The sequence below is a fragment of the Euprymna scolopes genome, chromosome 10 (assembly GCF_053919585.1).
Source record: "Euprymna scolopes isolate OS-2025 chromosome 10, ASM5391958v1, whole genome shotgun sequence".
Lineage (NCBI taxonomy): Eukaryota > Metazoa > Mollusca > Cephalopoda > Sepiida > Sepiolidae > Euprymna > Euprymna scolopes.
In genome coordinates this window covers 111,782,653-111,806,783 of record NC_136491.1, presented here as the reverse complement: position 1 = coordinate 111,806,783, position 24,131 = coordinate 111,782,653, and the positions used below count along the sequence as shown (strand labels likewise).

The 24,131-nt window shown below is 32.8% G+C and overlaps 1 protein-coding gene across 4 annotated transcripts in view; it reads left to right on the top strand.

Annotated features, from left to right (window-relative positions):
- LOC145286207 (guanine nucleotide exchange protein SMCR8-like) overlaps positions 1–24,131 on the top strand; it is a 144,202-nt gene that overhangs the window by 67,153 nt on the left and 52,918 nt on the right. For all 4 annotated transcript variants that reach the window (XM_080135008.1, XM_080135009.1, XM_080135007.1 and 1 more), the window contains exons 9-16: positions 1,226–1,856; positions 5,525–5,583; positions 10,972–11,091; positions 15,213–15,270; positions 16,962–17,028; positions 18,474–18,543; positions 22,682–22,950; positions 23,386–23,522. In XM_080135008.1, the coding sequence (XP_079991134.1) occupies positions 1,226–1,856; positions 5,525–5,583; positions 10,972–11,091; positions 15,213–15,270; positions 16,962–17,028; positions 18,474–18,543; positions 22,682–22,950; positions 23,386–23,522 (1,411 nt within the window). The remainder of the gene's footprint in view (positions 1–1,225; positions 1,857–5,524; positions 5,584–10,971; positions 11,092–15,212; positions 15,271–16,961; positions 17,029–18,473; positions 18,544–22,681; positions 22,951–23,385; positions 23,523–24,131) is intronic.

The window sequence follows — 24,131 nt, the reverse complement described above, 5'->3', positions numbered from 1 at the left end:
TTAAAATCAAGCAACAAATGTGTCTCAGAATTTTTGAGATACAGATTGATAATTTGGACTACTGTTCTCATCTTGGATGTAATTCTCACAACATTTCACCAATTCGAAATTCTATATAGATTCCTGAGTTTAGCATAAAGATTCACAAATTTGGCAAGATGCACCTGAAGATGGCTGAATGTTACATCAGCCGAAATGTTGTGAGAATAGCATACAAGATGAAAAAAATAGTCTGAATAATCCAAATAATACAAAAGCAACAGATGATTGGTTGTTTTATGGCATATCAACATGATATGGATCGTTTAATGGGGGTGTTCAGTCATTTTGGTAAAAGTGTAATGAGATTACCCATGACACAGTAAAGAAAGTAACTTCTCAGATTCTCATAAAATTTTGATTTTCTTAGTTAAAAATAAAAGTATGTGATCAATTTACATGATTTTTGGAATATGACATCGTTTTGTAACAGGTATGTGCATCATAAAGATTTTTCTGTATTTTTGTTTTTTAATTAGGTTGAATTCTAAATAAGAGCTGAAAATATCTCTCTGAATGCTAGACATAGAAACCAAGTGTAATTAATATGACAGCTTGACGAGTTACAGCAGGTTTGGTATGTTTCGGCATGTGGCTAATTCAGTGGTGGGATGATTCAGCATCAAATTAGCGCTTCATCGTTATAGTCACGTTTTTTTTTGTTTTTTTTTATTTTAAAAATTAATTCAGTAAATGAAGATATTTTTTTCTTTGAATAATATTGGAATAAAAATTATTAAAAGAAAAAAGTTAAATTTGATTTAAAAAAAACTTAAAAATAAGTTTTTATTTAAAGCATAACACAAAAACAAAATCAACAAGATTATATTTTCACATTGTTTTTCTTGATTAAAAAAGAACACTTTAAAATATTTTAAAGTTTTTAATCCTTAAAAAATTAATTAGAAAATAATAAAAAAAAAAAAAAAGTTTTGTAAAAAATATGATTTTTCTTAAAACAGTTAAAGTGGTATTATTTTTCTGAATTTAAGAAAAAAAAGTTATAAAATCTTTATAAAATTATGACTGGTGTGGTTGACACCGAATTGGCCATGAAAGAAGCATTAGTTTAGTGTAATCAAAATCAAAAAAATTTTTTATTATTTATTCATGTTCTATGTGCCCCCCCCCTCTTGAATATGAAAATCTTACCATGAAAATAAACGTTTTTTTTTTTTCTCTTCAGGCTACCTTTGAGAATGATTTTGAAGAATCCCAAACAATAATGGACTATAAATGTGATACTGACTCTCTAGATGGCAGCAGCAGCTGTGGCTGTTCAAAGAATACTGAACTTGACTCTCTGCATCAGAGGGCTCCAGTTTGCTCACAGGACTATTCAAAATTGACAAGCAGTAGTGATAATCACCGTAGTGTAGTCAAGCACACAAGACATTTGGTCTATCAACCTCGTGGGGACAGTAGCGGTAGCGAGTCTGATCCTGAGAAGCGGCTCTCTACACATCATGAAAGCAAAGCTCACATCCTGTCGCACAATCAAGAACGAGTAGCTCGTTCGCACAAACCATCTGAAATCATAAACAATCATGTGACACGCTTAAAGTCGGATTCATCAGTGAAGCCGAGCGTGGTCAGAAACGATTATTACGTCCGAGTTAGTAGTGTGGACAGATCTCATTCCTGTTCGGATATTTGGTCCAGTGTGGACGGAAAGAAAGACACCCATGAACATGCTACCCAAGGACATTTTGCGGGTATTTTTCATTCCAGTGAATCGGATTTTTCCACCTCCTCCACTTCTTCCCAATTGGATCATATAGCCTTGGAACACTCTGATCCAGCCACAGGATTATTAGGTAAGTGTGAATAACAATATTTTTCAGTCTATAATATACACATGGTGCATGACATATCACATCATGCATAATATATTTCAGGACAGATTTATGCATACATTAAAAATATTTCAGAAATATACCAGCAGGCCACCTAACATTGCCTGGTCATAAAATATGCTTAAATATGGTATTTTAATTTATGCAGATTTCGTATTGATTATTATATTGTACCTAATATATACTAGTGATTTCAAAAGTTAAATAAAAGATATGATTTGGGTGTCATCAGATAGTCAAAACCAAGACAAATAATTCTCCAGCATTATTCATTATCATCGAAGCTAAGGCCATAAACATATAAAAACTTTAAAAAAAATAAAAAAAAACATACTAGGTTAAAGTAGTTTGCTTGAAGCATTGTTTAATGTGTATATAAAATAAATTTTGGTTTATAGAAGGCAGAACAATCAATACAAAGGTTTAATGGATAGACTCCGACTGACGCAAATTTCGATATAATGGTGGAACCAACTATGCAGCTCCACTTTTGATTCAATTTATGACCATATGCATATGTATTTTTTTAATACTATATCTTACATGTAAGATGTTCTTACTTGCATCAGGCGATGTGTCTATTATGCTATATTTTGGGGATATCTTCCCTTCATTAGGTGTGCGTTCCACTTTCATGGTAGGTTTTATTGTAGCTGGAGCAGGTTCGCGGAAATTGGAAATTAATTTATCTGTTTCAAATGTATAATTTATTAATATCAGACGTTACTCAATATTATTTGCAATTTTTTTATATTAATATTTAGCCTTAATTACTCATCTTTTGTATCATTAACTAGTCTTTATTCGTTTATTTTATTGTTTTCTTTTCTGCAGTTCTATTAAGATCATTGGCCATTTTCTTTTTCTTTTATACATTTTCCTATTATCGGGCATGTTTTGGTATTTAGTATTATTTATAGTTTTTAATTAATATTTAACCTTAATTAGTTTGTATTATTAGCTAGTCTTTATTCATTTATTTTTTTATTTTCTGCAGTTCTGTCTTTTAAATTTCTGTGGTTCTTGTTAGTTGTTTTGACTTTTAAAAAAACAAATGTGGTTAAAGATATAAATGTATATTTGTGCATGCATAGAAGTAACACATTTAGTCAACTTACACCTGCCAAGTTTCAACTTTTTTTTTCAATTTTGACCCTTTAGCAGCTATTTTTTCATCTGCTAAAAATCAAAGCAACTTTATTCTGCAGATCCAAATCCCATATATATTAAGTTTCAAGTCTGTAGATAAAAAATTGACAGTAATTTGGTAGAAACTATTCCTCACACACAGGCAAACAAGGTCACTGATATATATAGAGAGAGAAAGAGAGATAAAAATCTCTTTTTACTAAAAATAAACGTTTTTGAGAATAAGAATAAATGGCACAAGTGCACTTAAACCTGCCAGAAATATATTTTTTTTATTTTCATTTTCAGAAGAGTGATACTAGCAAAAAAGGGAAGACAATCCAAAATTAATGGTTTTTTTTTTTTTTAAATATTTTAAAGTTACTGTTACAATTCTTAAGACTTATTTTATTCAAGTAAAAAAATTTATCTTTTTCAAAAATAAAAACATAAAAAAATGCTCCATCCATTTCATAATATTCTAAACTGAATGCTATATTTTATTTGTGCATTTAAAAAAATAATTATTTTAAAAATAATTGAAATAAAGAATGTTACATTTTATTTGTATTCATTATAATTTAAGTACTATTAAATTTAAAAAAAAAATCATAGAGAATAGATGTTAATTTTTATTTTATTAGGTTGGTGCAAAATAATGTTGTTTTTGATGTTCAACTTAAAATCAAAAAACGACATTATTTTTGCACCAACCTAATATTAAAGGAATATATAAAAAAAAAGCAATAAAAAGTATTCGTATTTAACTGCTGTATTCTACATCTTTGTTTTACAGTTTAAATTAATTCAATAAATATTTCATTAATTAATGTTTTTTTGCTCTGTTATTGTATTGAATTTATTATGAATTACCCTTTTTGCTAGTACCACTCTTCTGAAACTGAAAACAAAAATACTTCTGCAAGTTAAAGTGCACCTGTATTAAATAAATATATTATGTACTGTTATTCATTGACACAAACATATTTTGAGCTATTTTGTTGTTTTTACTTGGCCTTACCCGAGAGTTTTTAATTTTAGTCAGATAAAATAATTGATTATTAATGCACTTGGAGTATTAGCAACCAGTGAAGTGAAAATTTAGTATCATACTAAATTATTCCAGTGTAATGAATCGCAGTCATAGTTCTCGTTAATGAGAGGGTAAAAGCTTTAACTCTCTCTGAATAAAACAGACAATTGAAAAATTATTAATTCAGGCTGAAATCGATTAATGTGATTGGAATTTTTTTTTTTTTTTTTTTTTTTTTTCATGATTTTGTGATATAAACCAATTTAGAATAAAAATGAATGACAAAAGTGTTTTGTATTTCAATGTAACTTTTGTTTATTAAGCTACTTTGGTCAATAAAATAGGAGAAATCCTTTAAATATATACAATGATTTTTAACGTTTTTTCAAATTTTTGTTGGATGTTTAATTTTTTTAATTTAATATAAAACTGGCCCTCCTTCATCTAATAAAAATGAACATTTATCTATTTCAGCTTCATTAATAGCTTTTATGCGATATGAATCGCCATCATGTTAGGATCCGGTGAGCCTTGTTCATTTCAGACATTAAATAAATATGGAGATGTTTAGGGATTATTTAGCATTATAAGGGTGTTATAAGTAGGGCCGTGACAACAGAATAATCTTTTCATTCTTTTGATTCTCAAGTATATATCCGACACAGTCAATCAATCGAGAACAACATCAGTCTATATAAAAACATAAGATATTAACGGATATATACTCAAGAGTTAAAACAATGAAAAGAATATGCTGTTGTCACAGCCCTAATAATTATTTTACTATAATAATTATTAAATACCTACAGACACTAGTATTTCATCCTTTTGAGAATCATCAGTGCAGGGTGTCACGATTAACACCAGTTGAGAGATTCAAACACGGCAACAGAAGCCATCTCTGACTCCATTTGCAAGAACTTAATTCATTCAGCCACCATTAACTGTGAGAAATACTGTTGAAATTTAAACATTTATTTTTTTTAAATGTTTTTAATGCCTGTCAGAGTGATCTAATCATTATATGATGATCTGCGCATATCAGCTAAATTAACCGACTTTATTTCAATTGAAAGTGTTTAACGGTAAGAAACTAGTTTCTTAAAGGGACTGACACATATATGTATATATATAAATTTTCAAACCTTGCTGTTGCTACATTAATGCATTTAGGGGCAGACACAATATTATCATCATTAAACTGAGATTGATTATGAGTCCTATGAATTCTAAAGTAACTATACTTTTTGATTTTATTAAATTGTTTTATTAAGATTCATTTCTTTGTCTTCTGCGACCTTTCAAATTTGCATAGCCTATGACACTACCCTAGTTATAGTTTATTGGTATGCCATATTTGGTTTGAATTCCACTTTGTTGTTTCTAAAGATTATAGCAAATAAATTAAACTAATTCTTCATTTTGTACTTATTAGATAAATCAAAATGTTGAATTTATTTTTTTGTAGAAAACAGAACGAATAGACTTGAACAGGTTTTGTTGGTGGGAGATGAAATCAATTACAAGGTAAGATTGAAACGGTTTTTCAAATGGTTTTTATTATTTTTTGTTAATAATATTTAACCTTGCTACATTTTTCAAGGACATATTAATATCCTGAGTTATAAATGACAGACAATAGCTGTAAATTGTTTGTAAATCATCTATTATTGTTGATCAACATAAAATCGTATTTATCCATTTATTTCTTCATAGTTGTCTTACCACATCATAGTAATATGGATAGACTCTGTCATTCTTTGATATTACCTTATTGTCCACAAATGTTAGAGTAAAAGTATTTATGTTTAGAAGAATACTTGTGTTAGAGGTTGTCACAATGCATTAATTTGGCACCAGACATGGATGTAAATTGTGTTATTTCATTTTTCTCTCTTACATCTTTTAAATAACTAATATTTATATTTTGAGAAGCTTTAAATTAACATTTTAAATCTTTTGAAGTATGATCAGCCAGGATTATCTGCCCCTATATTTGACCAGATGATAATAGGAAAATGCATTGGCAGGTCCTTACCAAAATCGGCTTAGCAGTGGACAATTAAAGCCTCATTTCATCGTAATTTCCCCAGTTGTAAATTGTTGATACATCATTTGTTGTTGTTGATCTCTTAAGAATTGTTTTCATCCATTTATTTTTGTTCATATTTGTTTCTTACCACACATGCAGCACGTCACAAACCTACCAGTTGAAGTAGGCATCTTGAATTCTAGAGTTAAAGAACATTCTTTGTTTCTATCAGGAATATGCTTTCCTCAGATTATTGTATTCATAGCAAATTGAGCCAAAACTACACTTGGACAGCAACCATTTGGATTTTCGAATTTAGTAAATATTCTGTTACATTTTTCAAGGATATCATCATCAATGATAAGTATTACATAACGAGGGCCAAGTTTTAATGAAAAAGTATGAGTGACACTTAAGATTCAGAGATAATCCCAGACAGAAGTCAACAAAACCATGTGATTTTCCATCCTCTATACATAATTAATATGACCCATTCTTGAGTATATCATTCAAGCAAAAAATTTGTATCTTCAAAAAGATTCTGCTACTACTGGCTACTACTTCAAGGTCAAAAACTATCCAAAGTATTAAATGGATAGATTCTAACTTGGAAAACAGCAATTCTTCTTCCTTTACCAGAAACATTACTTATAGTATATGAGAACTAAAAGACAAAATAAAGGAAGCAAGAGTTATCAAGGTCCACTTTCTACTCTCCTGTCTTAATTTCTTAATGATGGCTACATTATCTAAGTTCAAAGCGGTCTTAAACAAACAGTCAGACTGTATTTAAATGAATATATCTTCAGTCTTTTTGCTTGCTATTTTCATGCCAATAAATTTAAAAATCGAAGTACATAATTAAATTATCGTAAATTTCACAATGTGAAACTCAAATTATATAGATGATTATAAAATTTCAGTTCGATTTTATACACTGGTTCCCTCAAGATGGTTCAAAACTTGATGAGGGAACAGTTTACCCTCTGATTTTAATCGGACTCAATTTCACTGGGTTCAAATTAACATGACAATTGACTTGTCTCTGTCAAAAATTATGCGGACCACTGGATATTTTCTCTCACTTCACTAGTATACTGCACAATCATGTTGACACACCAGTTCTTGTTAGATTACTGAAGTAAAGAAATATTGAGTCTGGCTAGTACCAGATGGGTGACCATTTGAGAATACCAGGCGTTATATGTAAAAGGACCTTAACACATCCCTGCAAGAACTACACAAACTTAATGTTGTCATCTCCCCTGACCAGGATATACATGTGATTGGGGATCGCTTGTGAATTTAATATTATCTTGATACTTACTCCTTTGGAGAAAGCTGGTTCAACTTGTTTGTGTACTTCATTAGTCAGTGAGTAATTGAGCGAGCCATGCTTCACTGGATATGCCATACGAAGGTGACAGAGTATATCAGAAACTCCATTCTTTGCAAAAGAAAACCCCCTCCAAATACCACGGCTGGATGTAGCACTACATGCTGGTTTGGTCATGTCAGGTTCAATGGACAAACAGAACCTACCTCATGGAAGTTGACGGTCTGTCTGACACTGACCACCTATGCAAGACCTGGACTGCAACTATCATGAAGGACTTGAAAACTTGATAACTTCATGAGGAGGATACCATGATTGAACTAAATGTCAAACAGATGTCTAAGCAGCTGCAAAAAGGCAGGCCTGTGCAAGCCATGGAAACCTGCTCACAACTGGATAGTAGTAATAGTAGTGTAACCCCTACAGGGCAGCTCAAGTGCATAGGCTTGTGGGTTGAGATGTACCTGTGGCGTCACCCATGTTTTCATCTAGTGGTTTAATTCGTCTTCGTCGTCGGTCGCTCTCTGGTTCCGCTTTCAAATCAGCTTCCAAACGTCACCTGGGCTATCGGAGAAATATATTGCATTCACAACGGCGTTTCCAATTAAAGAAAAGAAAGTCAAAACTTAATTGGTTTTTCTTAACATAGAATTGATTATTGTCTTCGACTTTACAAATAATAGTGATACACTGGCCTAGTCATGCAACTCAGGGGGCTGGCAGTTTTCTTTCCTTTACCAAGTACTTTGTTCTTTATCTACCGTCAGTCTACGGAAATGGATCAGCTGACAGACACGCGTATTGGAACGTGTCGCAAAAAGAATCTCTCAAAAAGAAGCTCTCTCTCCCTTTCCTCACCTTGTTTTATCAAAATCGCTAGCTGTAACCCCCCTCACCCCTCCAAGTATGCTCACAAGTGGCGGTCAACTAATCAGCGGCCGCACCTTTGTTCGGAGGAGGGGGGGCAGTAAGGGTTTGCTTGGTTGCTGAAGAGAAAGAAGAGAAAATAATAAAGCAACCTTTTCATTTCAAGTCCAACGTTAACAAATTCCTAATGAACCGCCCCCTTAAGTAAACACTTCATCAAATCTCCACACTAACGTAATGTACTTGCAATAACCCTTATCCCTGAGTGGCTTCCGGGCCTTGATAAGTGGTGATCACAAAAAATTTATCTAAGCAAAAAGGAAAGAAAAGATTTTCCCTTCTCATCTTCTCTCCCCCACCTTCTCCGCCCCATCAGCGAGGAAAATAATGTTCTTATGCCAGGAATACGAAACGTCACGCCTACTTAGCCTCAACGGGTCTTCGAGTGGTTTCTCCCTCCATCACTGGACGACATCTCTATCAGCGATCTATCAACACCATCCATCTGTTAATTTTCGGATTTATTTTTATGACTTATTCTGGCGTTGACACGCGCTGTGATATTCCCGGCGAGGGGGAGGGGAGATCATTTTGATTATCCACCAAGAAACAGACGTATTCTGTTTAAAACAACATCAAACCATCATCATTAGAATTCAGCCATGCAAATTCCTCTGAATTCGTGTCAATGAGACCACCCAGGCGACAAGCTGTTCTTTAATCAACTAGCAAGGTCTCTTGGCATCGCTCAGTCCCCATCGGGTCACAGTAGTAGTAAATTTTTTCCATATCCGATGTGAGTCACATGTTGACCATGGTGGCTCAAAATGACATTCTCCGTGAAACTATTATTTACATTGATTTCTATGTTAGCATTAGTCACTTTTACAACCAGTGTTATTAAAAAGAATGAATGACTACAACCAAAAGACGGCAACACAACTATGATGTATACAATAACAACTGCAGCTGTTTATGTGATTACCGGATAATCGTCTGGCATCAAAGAATTTGTCCACTGTAATGTTACACATGGTTAATTGCTTTTTAAACCTTAAGCAATCCTTGATCATATCCTATCATGTAAAGCTTTGAAGGTGATTTACATTTCCTGTTGATAACCTTTGTTATCCAGGCAGAAGTTTTTAAAATTCTTTTTCATTTAACATGTTTCTTTTATGGCAGATGTGGATTACACATTGGCCATGACGATACAAAATTACTTTCTCCATGAAATTCTATCATTTATGTTGGTTTCTATATGCCATTGGTTAAGGTCATCTTTAGCAGTTATTCCAAGTTTTTCTCCGACTTCCTTTTTCTAGTGTGTGCTCAATTTGGACATCTATTTATTCAACCAGAGCTTCGTTCAATGTGTCTAGACCACCCCAAACAGTTACCATACAGAGTTGACTCCACATTGGACACCTTTAGTCTTGGTAGCAAAGAGTCAGAACTTCCATTAAGATACACTCCACAAATCCACTGAACCATAGCCATGTCATTCCTCTGCATTCTCGGAAAGACTTAGCTAATGGGAGCTCAATGTTCACTTGCATATAACATGGCATTGCTTAAAAAAAAAAAAAAAAAATGGCTGTTCTAAAAAGTGAATAAATGTCAGCCTTCGAAACCTGTCTGCAATTGGATAGTAATAGTAGTAGTTCTTTATTTTCTACTTCTTTTCTTCCATCTCACTAAACCATTAAATGATTTCAAACATTTGATGATTTCTGTTCATTCTTTTTAACCAATCAGAATCCATATAATTCATTGGCTTGCCTTTTTCTTGTTCAGGTGAATCAATCGTTTTTCTTTTCTGGTAAGTTATGAGTTCAATCCACACTAGTAACCTATGATTTTGACATTTAATTCTCAAACTACACACTAGACAAAGATGGACCCTTTTATCGGGGGGGGGGGGTTAATGAGATAAATTGAGACCACTTCTATTACTTGATCCAGATTCAGGATCATCACGTCCACCATTTACACACATGCCAAAGTACATTGTAGACTTAATTGTTGTTATAAAGAAAATATTCACAATATAACTAAAATTACTTTTAAATTGTTACACTTGTTTGGATATACCTATCACAGTTTGCCATTGCTGACATTCAAAAAGGGACTACATTCTTCTGCTATAATGTAATTATTTGTACTACTTTGTTTGCTCTACATTCATTTTTGCTTTGGGATTTTTGGTTCGTCAGATAATTGTAATTGAATGATGCTTGTATTATATTTATTGGTCCCCTGACAAAGGAGGGATTGGACCTAGTAATTCAGTCCCATTTGTCTATTCATTTGTTCGCACTTTTCTCAATAACCACATCTTGGATTTTATTGAAATTTTCCACAAACATTAGTCATGGTCAAAGTAAATTTTTGTCAGAACAGATTTTCCGGGATAACTCTGGTTGCCCCACTAGGAGCCATTATGGGGGTAAAATTGACCCAAAATCATTTGTTTATTCGCACTTTTCTCAATAGCCACTCCTTGAATTTTTGTGAAAATTTTGCACAAACATTAGTCATAGTGAAAGTAAATTTTTCGTTCATGAAGGGTGACCCTGCATGCTCAACTCTTTTAACTGAAATAGATGGGTTAAAAGTTACACTTTGTTAAAAATCTATTAAATGAGTGTATGTTTTTTTTTTTTTAAATTCTATACAGCCCAAGTTGTATAAACCTCCAAGCAGAAAAAGGTTTGAATTTATGCTTCGTAATCTTAAAACTTTGTGCCTCAATGAATCTGGAACAGACCAGTGGCAGCAGTTGAGTCTCATCCAACAGGTAATTTTTATTATCTTTTTTAATTCAAAGTTAATGGTTAATAGTTTCAAGAGATTTTGTATCAACATTTGAGCCATGAAACAATTTTGTATTGTATGGCCTTTGATAAAATTGCTTTTTTTTTTTTTTTTACATTATTTGCACGTTTTACATTTTAGACTATGGTTTTTATATTTTTAATGCATTGTTCTGTCATTCTTCAAACACTTGAACAAGAACACATTTGTATTGTTTTAATTATTTGAACAATTATTCTCATCATAGGTGTCAACATGCAAGATGAGAATAATTGTCCAGCAATCAAAACAGTACAAACATTCATACTTCATATCAAAATTCATAACTGCAAGAATACATTTGTTTGTATGTATATATCAAGCATAATACAGATTGACCTCCCAAAAATGTCCCCTATAAATTATTAATACAATTTACAATCCTTTTTACAATCCAACTATATTTGATACAATCTACATATGGATTATTCCTATCAACTTTGAAGTCTATTGATCCGGTATAGGCTGACTGCCAAAAAAAAAAAAATGACATTCATGGAATTTTTAATAAAATTTACAATCTTTTCTGCAATCCAACCATATTTCGTACAATTAAGCGTAACATTATGTCGGACTTTTCCACAAAGCTTCAGTCGTGAATAGCTAACGGTCTTTGTTTTATCACTAGTGAATGAGATGGGGAACACTTTAATGATCGCTTCATAAATAGGTGTGAATGAGCTTCTCACTCACCAGATTTTTAGTTGTGGAGTTACTTTAAAGATAATGTCTATCAAAACAACCCGCGGACTATTCCTGAACTGAAAAGACCCATCACTACCCAAATTATTGATGAACCATGACTACTCAAATCATCTTTTTTTTTTTTTTTTTTTTTTTTTTTTATTCAATTTTCACCCCAAACAAGGCACAGTGCCACTTTGAAGCAGGGGGCTACTATTAGGGAATTAATTAGCGGGGTCATTATGAAGGGAGAAGAGTAGAAAGATGTTTGTTAACATTACACTTGAACTTCTGCATATCATTGCAGTTGGGAAAGCAGAATCCCGGAAGGGAGTTCCAAAGACCCGCAGTTCTGGGGAAGAAACTATTGGAGTAAAAGGCTTTCTTGCACCTAGGGATCTCCACTGTAAAGGGATGAGACTTAGTAGCTTGTCGGGGGTAGTTACGTCGGGGAGGTACAAGTGTTTGCAGTTCGTCAGAGCATTCACCATTAAAGTATTTGTAGAACAGGCAGAGGGATGCAACATCTCGTCGATGGGACAGAGGTTGAAGCCCAGATGACAGTTCAGGACCTATCAGGTTTGCGACTCTTTTTTGAACCCTGTCCAGGAGCGAGAGACAAGCAGCAGATGCACCAGCCCAGATGTGACAACAGTACTCCATACATGGGCGAATGGTTGCCTTATAGAGGTATAGGATACTGGCAGGCGTAAGTAGTTTTCTAGCACGGTAGAGGGAGCCAACCTTCCTTGCAGCAGCCTTGGCAATGCTCTCAATGTATCTATTCCAGTTCATATTCCCTGTAAACGTTAGGCCGAGGAGTTTATTTTATTTATTTATTTTTTTTTTTACACAGTGATCACCACTTATCAAGGCCCGGAAGCCACTCAGGGATAAGGGTTATTGTAAGTACATCACGTTAGTGAGGAGATTTTATGAAGTGTTTAATTAGGGGGGCGGTTCATTAGGAATTTGTTAACATTAGACTTGAAGACATCCAAGTTGTAGTCCGGAGGGAAGCAGGCAGATGGAACAGAGTTCCACAGGCGTGCAGTTCTAAGAAAGAAGCTTTGCTCATGAAATCCGCGTTTTGATTTAGGCACAGATATAGAGTGGGGGAAATTTTTCACAGTGGATTCAGCTAGACGGGTGTTTTTCGTGAAAGATTGGCGAGGGGGGACCAGGGATTGGAGTTCAGACGAGCACCTGCCATGAAAATAACGATAAAACAAAGATATGCTCGCAACGTCTCTTCTGTGGGAGAGGGGTTGCAGGGTAGATAAAAGGGCATCCCCCACTAAACCACGAAGTCTATTTTGTACTCTGTTTAAAAGAAGTACTTTCAGGCAATGTGTTCTTGGCCATTGCTATTGGTGGTAGAGAAGGTTTCTTGTAGTTATTGAAGGAAACAAGCTTAGTCTTAGCAGCATTGAATGAGACCAACCATTTTTGTCCCCATTCCACTACGGATTGGAGGTCATCCTCTAGTGTTTCTGCCATTTTCTTGGATATGTGTTCATTTGTTTTCCCCTCATATCTGTTATAGAGAGTGGTGTCATCGGCAAATATACCCATCTCCGAAACAATATTATCAGGGAGGTCGTTTATGAATATCAGGAACAATAGAGGTCCAAGGATAGACCCCTGAGGCACTCCCGCATTTATGTCATATTGTTTGGATGTACGTCCGTCGAGGACAACTTTGATTTTTCTATTACTTAAGAAGGATTTAATTACGTTATGAATTCTTCCAGTGATTCCATATGATCTAATTTTCCTTAGAAGACCATCGTGCCATACCCTGTCAAAAGCCTTAGATATATCAAGGGCCACCGCTCTACCCTCCCCTGTTTTATCCAATGAACGGTATATACGTTCAGAAACTACAGTTAAGATATCTGCTGTTGAACGGGCTTGCCTGAATCCATATTGTTTGTCAGTCAAGAGTTTAGCAGCTGTTAGGTGCTGGACTAGGGCTTTATTAACTAAGGACTCAAATATTTTGGCGAAAAGCGGGAGGAGGCTAATGGGGCGATAATTTAGTGGGTCAGTTCTTTCACCAGAATTCTTGAAGACTGGTACCACAGAGGCGGTTTTCCAGCAGTCGGGAAAACAAGATTCGTTAAGGCATTTATTGTAAAGTTTGGACAGAACTGGAGCAACCTCGGCAGAGCATTTTTTTAATAGCACAGCCGGGATGAGATCTGGTCCACATGCTTTAGAGGTGTCTAGGTTTTTTATAATAGCATGTACCTGAGAAGGGGTGATTTTCAAGTCGTCAAGTGTGGCGTCTGTTCGCAGAGGAAAATCAGGGAGTGAGTGGTGTACCGAGTTCAGTGTGGAGTTTGAGGCAAACCGACTGGCAAGCAGATTAGCCTTGTCAGTTGCCGTGCAAGCAACCTCATGATTGTTTGTTAGTGGGGGAATAATTGACTGTCCATTATTAACTACGCTGTTGTAGATTTTCCAAAAATCCCGGGTTCCTAATTTCTGTGCTTCGATGCGCTTTCTGGTGGTTTCAGAGTAATCTGACTTAGCTGTGTCTATCACTCTCTTACAATTATTTCTAGCTTCTATAAACTTCTGTTTATTTGAGCTGGACTTATGTCGGTTGAATCTGCGGAACGCATGCTGCCTTTGACAAATGGCAGCTGCACAAGCAGAAGTAAACCATTGGGGGGAGTGGGGCTTGCTATAGTATTTCCGTGCGGGAACATGTGCTTCAATAGCAGTTTTGAACCATTCAGTTGTCTCATTTGCACACTGTTCCGCTGGAAGAGTAAAGATATTTTGCCATGGGGCATCTCTGATGAGCTCCCTGATGGCTTCCCAATCAGCCTTTTTGTAATACCTCGTTGTTTTGAGTAGTGGGTCTTCAGTTTTAGGGCGAGAATTTAGGCTGATTTCTACCATTATCACAGCGTGATCAGCATTCCCGAGTGGGCTATGGGCATTTGTTGTACAGTCATTGGGAACTGTTGTCAGAAAGAGATCTAGAAGTGAGGGATGTTGATCGTGCTGGTCTGGGAAACGTGTCGGAAATGTAATTATATTGATGACATAGAAGAGTGTATTGACAATTTTGTACGTTATGTCCAGGTGTGCTTGCAATGCCAAGGTGTCCATTTGGAGTGTACATTGAACCGAAATAAAATAAAGACTGTTGGACATTAATGACTGAAACTTGGTGGACAAATCAGGCATAAAGTGAGGTTTCTTTGTACTAAATGTGATTAGACTTTATAATTCAATTTGTAGAATTGGGGGAGGGGGGTTCATCCTGTATGCGTGAAAATCATTAAAGAAAATTACAAATGGATTTCTACTCAATTGACCAAAGTGAATGTCTTTTATTTTATGCAAAATAACTTATTTTCTCAGCATTTCAGTCAAGATCTGGCCATCCTTAAGATGCACAGAATGGAAAAACAATTAACAGGTAAATCATTTTTTGTTTACTTGTTCCATGTTTGTGGAAGCTTTTTTTTCCCCTCCCAATTATTCTGTTCAGCCATTATTCAAGAACAAATCCAGTATTTTTTTTTTTTTTTTTTGAATTAAAATAAAAAGATAACTTCAGAATTAGAAATCTATTCTTGAACAATGACTGAACTCATAAATTAAGAAAATATTTCTTCAGTTTAATATCGAATAATTATGAAAAATAATATTTTTCATAACTTTCTTACCTTATATCATTTTATTTTCTCAAATATAACTTAAGTTCATTAAGTTTATTTCCCAGAGCACATATCCAATTTGCACTTCCCATGTACCCCAAATACACAACATTTGCATAAAAACTAACATTCAAGACACAATGGAACTACAGACCAATCAAACACCTTCTGAAATTTTGGTTAGTGTTTGCTCCATATATCTTCAGTTTCTGATCAATTAGGTACTAAAGTTTATGATTATTTAAGTGTAATCTAAAAATTAAAAAAAAAATTGACTCCCACAACATTCACATTATTAGCATGACTTCTGGACTTCCCCGTGTTCAGTTTGATGCCGAACACTCGACCCATTCTCTTTCACAATTTTACATTCCTTATCACAGGCACTTTTCTCATATGCAAATTATATTTTGAAACTACACTAAAAAAAATTTTTAATTCTTTTTTACTTTTCGAGATGGAGTGTGTGTGTGTGTGTGTGTGTGGAGTATTTTTTCTTTGTAAAATGAGCCATTACTGAGCGGTTGGGATTAGCATTTGGTTTATTTTATTTTGTGATATCAACTGACAATGACAAAGAGCTAATTTTACAATAAATTAAGAATGAAAATATTCACAGCCTTTAAGTAAGAGTTCATTTTACCACAAACTTGAAACATTAAAAATAAGGTATGAAAGTTTAACAAATTATTATTTTTTTTTTTTTTAAGACCATTGGTAATTTGTCTGCCTGAAATATCACATAATTTAATTCTTTAGAGTCATTTAATCAATTTAAAACCATACCTTAGAACATGTAGGTCTCCTCGTTTGCTGCTATTCTCCTAAATGAGACGTTTGCTGCTACGTGTGGATCTCAGAATTGTTTACTGATTTATGTAGCTGAAGCAAAGATTCCGACATGCTTTCTTATATTGATGACACAGTTAATTAGACTAACCACTTAGAGAATGAAGTATTGATTGAGGCTGCATGCCCATAATTAAGTTATAATTCTGAACATTTTCATTCCAGAGTTGTGAACAAAACAAAAGACAGAAGAGAGAGAGAATTAGTCATTTAGAGTAAGCACATTGCTCACTATATTCTATATTGCAGTTTTTAAATATTAATACATATTTAACATGTCTTGTCTCTTGAGTGCTTCCACCAACACTGAGAGAGACTCTTTGCCCATAACTCCCTTTTTCTGGCAATATATCTGCCTACCTTTATCATCAACTTCCTTTTCTCACAGTATTGGATTAAACAGACAAGGTCATCTTTTGATCTCTTCTGATCTTTTTGTTTGCAGTATATTTTGCCTAATAATTAATATGTATTATCTAACTAATATATCCACTAGCCAATCTACCTACTCTAAACAAAAATCTTTTCGTGATGTTTCTAAAATGTCCTGTATTGATTAACATAATAAAAGCCTTGGAATCTTATTCTTCCTCTTTTCCAGATCCTTCCTGTGCTCTTGTATCATTTGGGGGATGCATAACCGATAACTTTTTACATGGTTTATTCAGGTAAGTGCAGGATAGGACCAGACATCACCCACAGAGATCGTCTAAACTACCTAAAATTTAAGGATTATATATTTATATATTAAGTATATATTCGAAAAATTGGCTAGACCTGAAATAGTTTAGTGTACTTCTAAAGCTCTGTAGATCTCATACACAATGGATAATGCCACAAAAGGATGACATCATCCATTAAAATAAGGGAAGATCCTTTATGACATCATAAATGATGAAGTATGATGTGATCTGTGAGCATCTTTGTGCACTCCTGTATGAACTTTAAAAATTAATTTGGTTGTTTCACCTCTGAAAATGAAATTTTATATATATATTTATGTTTCTGTGGAAATATATCTTATTTCCTTATGATATATACTAATCCTTATTTAAGAAGTTCAATGTAATTACAGAGCAATATAGTGAATAAATGACAAACGACTATATTTCAAAGTTCATGATCTTGACCATCTTATAATTTATTCCTTTAATTCAGTTGAAATTTATAATTCTTGACAGTATCTGTTTTGTAACGCAAAATCAATCACTTAATTATTGTATCAATTAGTGAATCTATTATACCCTTAACTCATCAGAAGAAATAGCAACAATCAATCCGTCAAAAGGAAATAAAGTGCGTTTTGGCATGGTTAAAATTAAAAAATTGGAAGAGCTGTAAATATTGGATTGATTGCTGCTATTATCTATTTAAGTTCAACACTCTTCAATGACTTTTTGGACACACACACACACACACATATGTTTATTTGTTTTACATATGCATATATGTTGATAAGTATGTTTCGGTCAGTCAGTTACAAGTAACTAGAGACCTCTTCAGGTGATTATGGACTCTATTTTTGTATAAGTAGCATTGCATTACTTGTAACTGACTGACCCGAAACATACTCATGAATGTGTAGCAACATATAAATGTTTATGTAAAACAAATAAAAAGTATATCTTTCCCTATTTCAGTATTCAGCACTCTTGTATAAATATCATTAGAAATTCATTGGTTGCTTCACCTCTGGAAGATATTAACCTGGAATTATAATATAAACATAGTCTTGGAAATTTTTTAACCCTGAAAACTACGTAAATAATTTTTTTTAATTTTATTTTTTATTTTTTTCCTTCGTTGGAAAATTATTTTGTCAGTAAGTCATTTAATCTCCTTCTATTGCTGAATCAACTTGCTTTTTTGAACTCACAGTAGTCCTAAGTCTTTAGATATCATCAGTTGCTTACCATGAAACACTGTTTCGGAGATTTAAAAACAAAACAGTATATTAAATCACGGCTCCCCAGCAAACACCACCTCCCTTAAGCAAATAAAACGAAAAATGTTCTGCATATTGGATCCAGTTTTTTTTTTGTTTTTTTTTGTTTGTTTTTTTATTATTGTTATTTTTTTACCTTTTTTTTTTTTTTTTTTTTTTTTTTTTCAGATGTGATTTAGAAACAGAATATGGAACAACGAAAAATCACTGGTCTTCTTTAGAAGCACTCTCTACTAAAGTGAGCATATCCGTCTAATTTTTGCAAATTTCTGCAATCAACCAAATGTTTGTATAAAAAAGAAAAGAAAAAAAGGAAACTATGAGCAATTCCAAAAGTAAGGCCTCCTATTTTTTTAACTTAAAAACTAAAATGTTTAAGAGCTAAGTACAGGACTGGTACCATTAAAATGAGCCACCTTTTGTGCTCCAGAATTAATTAATTTTTTTTTAGTCACCACTATTCTCAATGCACTTTTGCCATCCTTTTTTGTGCCTCCGTTGTAAAAGTTTTGAGTGCATTTTGTCACTCGCATCTTTGTAGCCACTCTGAAATCGCTGAACTCATCTCCTAACTGTGCTCACATCAACTGCATTGGCTTCATAAACGTCCAATAGGTGTTAGTGAATGTTGATATTTTATTTTTTTTATACAAAGGAGTCACCACTTATCAAGGCCTGGAGACCACTCGAGGATAATGGTTACTGAGTGTACAGTAGTCAGTGGGAATTGAGTAAATTGGATTACTTAAGGGGTTAATTTGTCTAATTTTTTTCTGTATGGAGGAATTCAATAGTGCATTCTTGCTTCTGATGTACATCCATGACAAAGATTGTTTTTTTAGTCTTACACAATTAATATCTGCAACAGAAAGATAAAACTTTCAGGTTATGAATGCATAAGTTCAGTCATTATAACAATGCAATTTGCAATCCCCTCTGATCCATTTGGGTGGAATAAAAATTAGGAGGCATTACTTTCGGAATGTCTCTCATATGAAAGCACATGGTCAGGATCAGACTAACAATGTAACATCTATTTTCTCATTTTTATTCATTCTCGTTCAATTTTTTTATTTATTTTTTCTGCGAATCTCATTCATTTTCGTAGATTTTCATGAGAAAAATCACATTAAAGAACTTTTTGAAATTACTGCTTGATAAAATATTTTGTTTTTAGATTTTTTTTATTTATATTTTTGTCTGATAAAGAATTTGTTTCTTTCAGTCAATCAAAACCAAAATTGGTAAAAATATTTTCACACAATTTCTATCACTGCTCACTCAGACTGTTACTATGACTCCGGTTCGTTTCAGATTTATGACCTTTTAATTTTGCTTTCAACCATTTTTTACTTCCCTAATTCAAAAAGCAAACAAAAAATTACTTTTGAATTCTTATTGATTATGTATTCACCAGAATTTTCAAAATTATTCCTGCTTTTGATCCCAGTTTTGTTCATTCCATTTTTTTTTCTCAATTGAATGTTTTGAATTTCTGAGATAATGAAAATTTTCCCACAGTTAAACTGGATTTGAAAGGTTGATCCAGATTCAAAGTTGGATTTGCAAAGTTTGTTGATTCAGAGTCGAGATTGGGTTTGCCAGGTTGTTGATCCAGAGTCGAGATTGGGTTTGCCAGGTTATTTATAAGAATATAATATATCTGTTATCAAAAAATTTGGTTAGTAAGATTGTTTATAAAAATATATCAACACTCAAATAGTTTGGTTTGAAAGGAGGTTAATGGGGGAGTATATCTGTTTTCAAAAAGTTGGGTTTGAAAAGTTATTACTGTAAATTTTTAAAATAATAAACAAAAATACAACTAATTTTTGATCTATTAGATTGTCTGAAAAATATTGGTGGATTGCTCGTTTTAAACAAGACAATTTAAATTGATTTCCTGTGGTGTTTTATACAAAATTGAATTGTACGCTTTAATAAATTTACAACAATTTATTTTAATATACAATCCTGAAGCTCTAAATAAAAAATTAAAAAGAAAGAAATATGTTCACTTTTTGTGGCAGTGTTCAAACTCAGTCATAATGCTTTCACAAACAACAGCAGAAAGAGAAAGATGCAAAAGTGATGGGCTTAGCAATTCTAATAATGAGAGCTTTAAAAACGACGTCCTGGGTACTTGAACACACAGGAACCCAAACTACATTTCTTGATGTAAAAATTGAGGATGGAATATTTATCAATAAAATGTTTGATAAAAGAAATTCCTTCCCTTTTCATATTTTTATTTTTGCTGCATAATAATAGTATCCACCCTGTGTATACTTTTATGGGAGCATTATATCACAGTTTCTAAGAATAGCTCGCATTACTTTAAAACTAATAAACCTCAAGTTTCTGCTTTAGTAATAAGAATTATTAAATAAGGTGGTGGTCAAAATAACATAGTTAAACAATTAAATGAAGCCTTTAAGTCATCAAATGAATCAAATATAATAAATATAATTGACAGAGCAAAATCCAAAATTATATAAGAAATTCAGTATTAAATGTATAACGTAAATAAAAATACATTTTTAATTTTTATATATTTTTAAATGAAACTATAATACTTATAAAAATATTATATAAAAAAAATGTTAATACATTAAAATATGAATAAATAACTAGGGGAGGGGGCATGATGAATAGTATAATGGGTTCATCTGAACTCCATAAAAATGCAGTAGTTTTGTAAAAAAAAAAAATTAAATAAAATAAAAAAAAACAAAAATGCTGTAGTTTTGTAAATAACCTTTTTTTTTTCTTGAGAAAAGATGAACACATATAATCCGTAGTCACACATTGTCCATTGCGCCACAAGTCCTGTCTGTATGGCAAAAGATGTTACCGCGACTGTATACAGACAGTGCTAAATTCCGTTGACATGGGCAGGTAATTTTTTCGATAAAAACGAAACAGCCCAAGAACCCTTATTTCAGGCTTTTTGTGTGACTCAATATTGTTCATTAGGAACCATATATAGATAAGGACAATCTAGGGACTGACACCTTTCAGGGAAAAAAAGAATTTTTCAATTCGGTGCATCCGTTCGAAAGTTTTATTGGTCTGTATACACGCACATAAATAAAGAGATAAATAAACATTTAGAATTTTATTAATAGTATAGATAAACAACTGATGGTCTTTACAATAATATTAGGACTAGTGTAAATTCTTGGAAGCAAACTAATACAGTGATTGCAGAAGATAAATCGACTTTTCCAACAAAAGATTTAAGATTAATTTTTTTTTTTTTTTTTTTTTTTTTTTTGAGGGCTGAGGGTAGAGTTCTAAATAATGAAAAAATTGCAAGACTATTATTAGTGTTAAGTTATTGGCCCCGAAAAATGGTGGGTAGTAGAAATATTTCGATAACAGAAAGAATGTTATTTAAGCAGATTAGGTATTTAAAGATAAAATATTTATGTTAAAATATGTACCAGGAATGTTAACTTGGGGAGAAAAATGTTAGTGGTCATAACTAACATAAAAAAATTATGTGACAAAGATGGGGTGATTATTTTATTATTAGTCACGTGATCAGAGAGTTAAGAAAAGATAGTTTAGGGATACAAGTAGAGAGATTAGTTTGGGATTCAACGTGTTAGCGAACAGACGGAGGTCTTGTGCTCCAGGATTTAGACTTGACGCCCGTAGAAGTCAAATGGGGGCAAATAGCAAAATATAGACCTGTGTGCCAACTCTGAGAATGAACCCAGCATGGAAATAAATGATTATATCCAAATATAATTCATGTCTTAGTGTTTCCCTTTTCGAAAAAAAAAAAAAAAGCATATTTAATTGCATGAAGCATAAAGAAACATTTGCTGGTGTCTCCACAAACAATGTCATTCGTCATTTTGTTTAAAGAACTGACTGTTATGTATTGCCCCGTTATGAAAATGTATTGAATGTATATACAACCACAAACGAACCTTATGTAGACCCTATATATTATATATATTTGACTGAGCAAATTTAAAACTATATAAGAAATTCAGTATTAAATGTATATATTTTTAATTTTTATATATTTTTAAATGAAACTATAATAAATATAAAAATATTATAAAGTAAATAATAATGTAATATTATATGTCATATAATATATATAACATGTACTAATACACAGTAACATATATACACTCGTTATGAACACTCATACACCGTACATCCTATATAGACATAACAAACACAATAGACCTCGTTATTTGCACTCCCAATTATATAACGGATATTATATGCGACCATACAACATTAGAACTAATAAGAATCATTATTTTAACAATTTTACTTGTGCTTCTTTTGAGCCTATTATGTTCTTTTTTACTAACAATGTTTTATTTTTTGTTTTTTTTGTTTTGTCTTAGAATGATGCTGTGGATCAGTTGGTAAAAACATCAACCCAATTAATGCCTTCTGATCATACAGCACCATCATTGTCATCATCGTCATCACCTTCTCACTGCCCTAACTTAAACTCTAACCAATCACAGCCTTCCGAGAATTCTGTACCATTATCTTTGAATCTAAATCTTGTTTCTCATAAAAAAATATCTCCTCATCGGCCGGATGATGTATGGACGATACTTGCATCCAGGGAAAATGAATCGGAGTCTGCTGCCTCATCAGAATATAGGTAATCATTTTTTTTTTTTTTTTTTTTTTTTTTTTTTTGCCTTTTTTGCCTCTTTTTCGTTTTTTACCTTTTTTCTTTTTTGCCCTTTTTTTTCTTCCTTTTTTTTTGCCTCTTTTTCTGTTACACTGTTTTACAGTTTTTTGCCTTTTTTTAGCTTTTTACCTTTTTCATCTTTTTTCTTTCCATTTTCTTTTTTTTTTTTTTTTTTGCCTTTTTCCTTTTTTTAACTCCAGACAACACATGAAGCCACTTAATGTAAGAGCTAAAAAAATGCTATATCAATGTAAAAAAAAAAACCAGCCAACGATAAGTGTTAGATGGATATATTCCAAACCAAAAAGCAGCATTTTTTCCTCTAAAGAAAGTTATGAAGGTTCACTTTCTGTTCTTTTTATCATTGTCTTTTTTTCTTTCTGTTTTTTTTTTAAATTTCAGCCATGAAAATGCTCCCTCATGTTTGGCGTGTGGCGAACGTTGTGAAGAGCCTTCATCCTGTATTGAATGTAGCGAGCTAAAACTTGCTGACAGAGGCACAATTCACCACATGCTTTGCGATACAAACAGTAGCAAGGGTAAATATAAATATGTTCAATTTACAAAAACGTGTTATGCTTAAACATTTTTGAGATGTGGATTCAGAATTTGAATTATTTGGATTATTCAGACTACTATTCTCATCTTGCCTTTTTATTTTTACAATGTTTCTGCCCATGTCACCTCCGATCTTCTTTATTGATGAAATGAGAACGGTCTACCTCCGTGGATTGAATAAAGGGTCCAGTTCAAAATTCCTTATAGAGTTCTAAAGAGGACAAAAATATTTAACACTTTAAACGATGCACCTGAAATAACATTAGAGTGACATCGCCTGAAAGATGAACATAACCAAGATGAGAATAGTAGTCCGAAAAATGCATACATTAAAAAATAACAACCAATGTCTATACACACATATATACAAAAACAATGAATGCAGCTTAACTGCAGTTTCACAGGATGCTCATATAAGGTACTAGCTGAAGTACTCATTCTAGGAATGGTTTATGATAATGGGACCTTTTAACAAGTGCAAGAAATCAAACTTCTAAAAGAAATTACATAACTGAAGTTATGGATTTGAAAATAAAAAGTTTTAATTTTACAGAAATCCTCCCATTAGTGTGACATTAAGGTTTATGTGG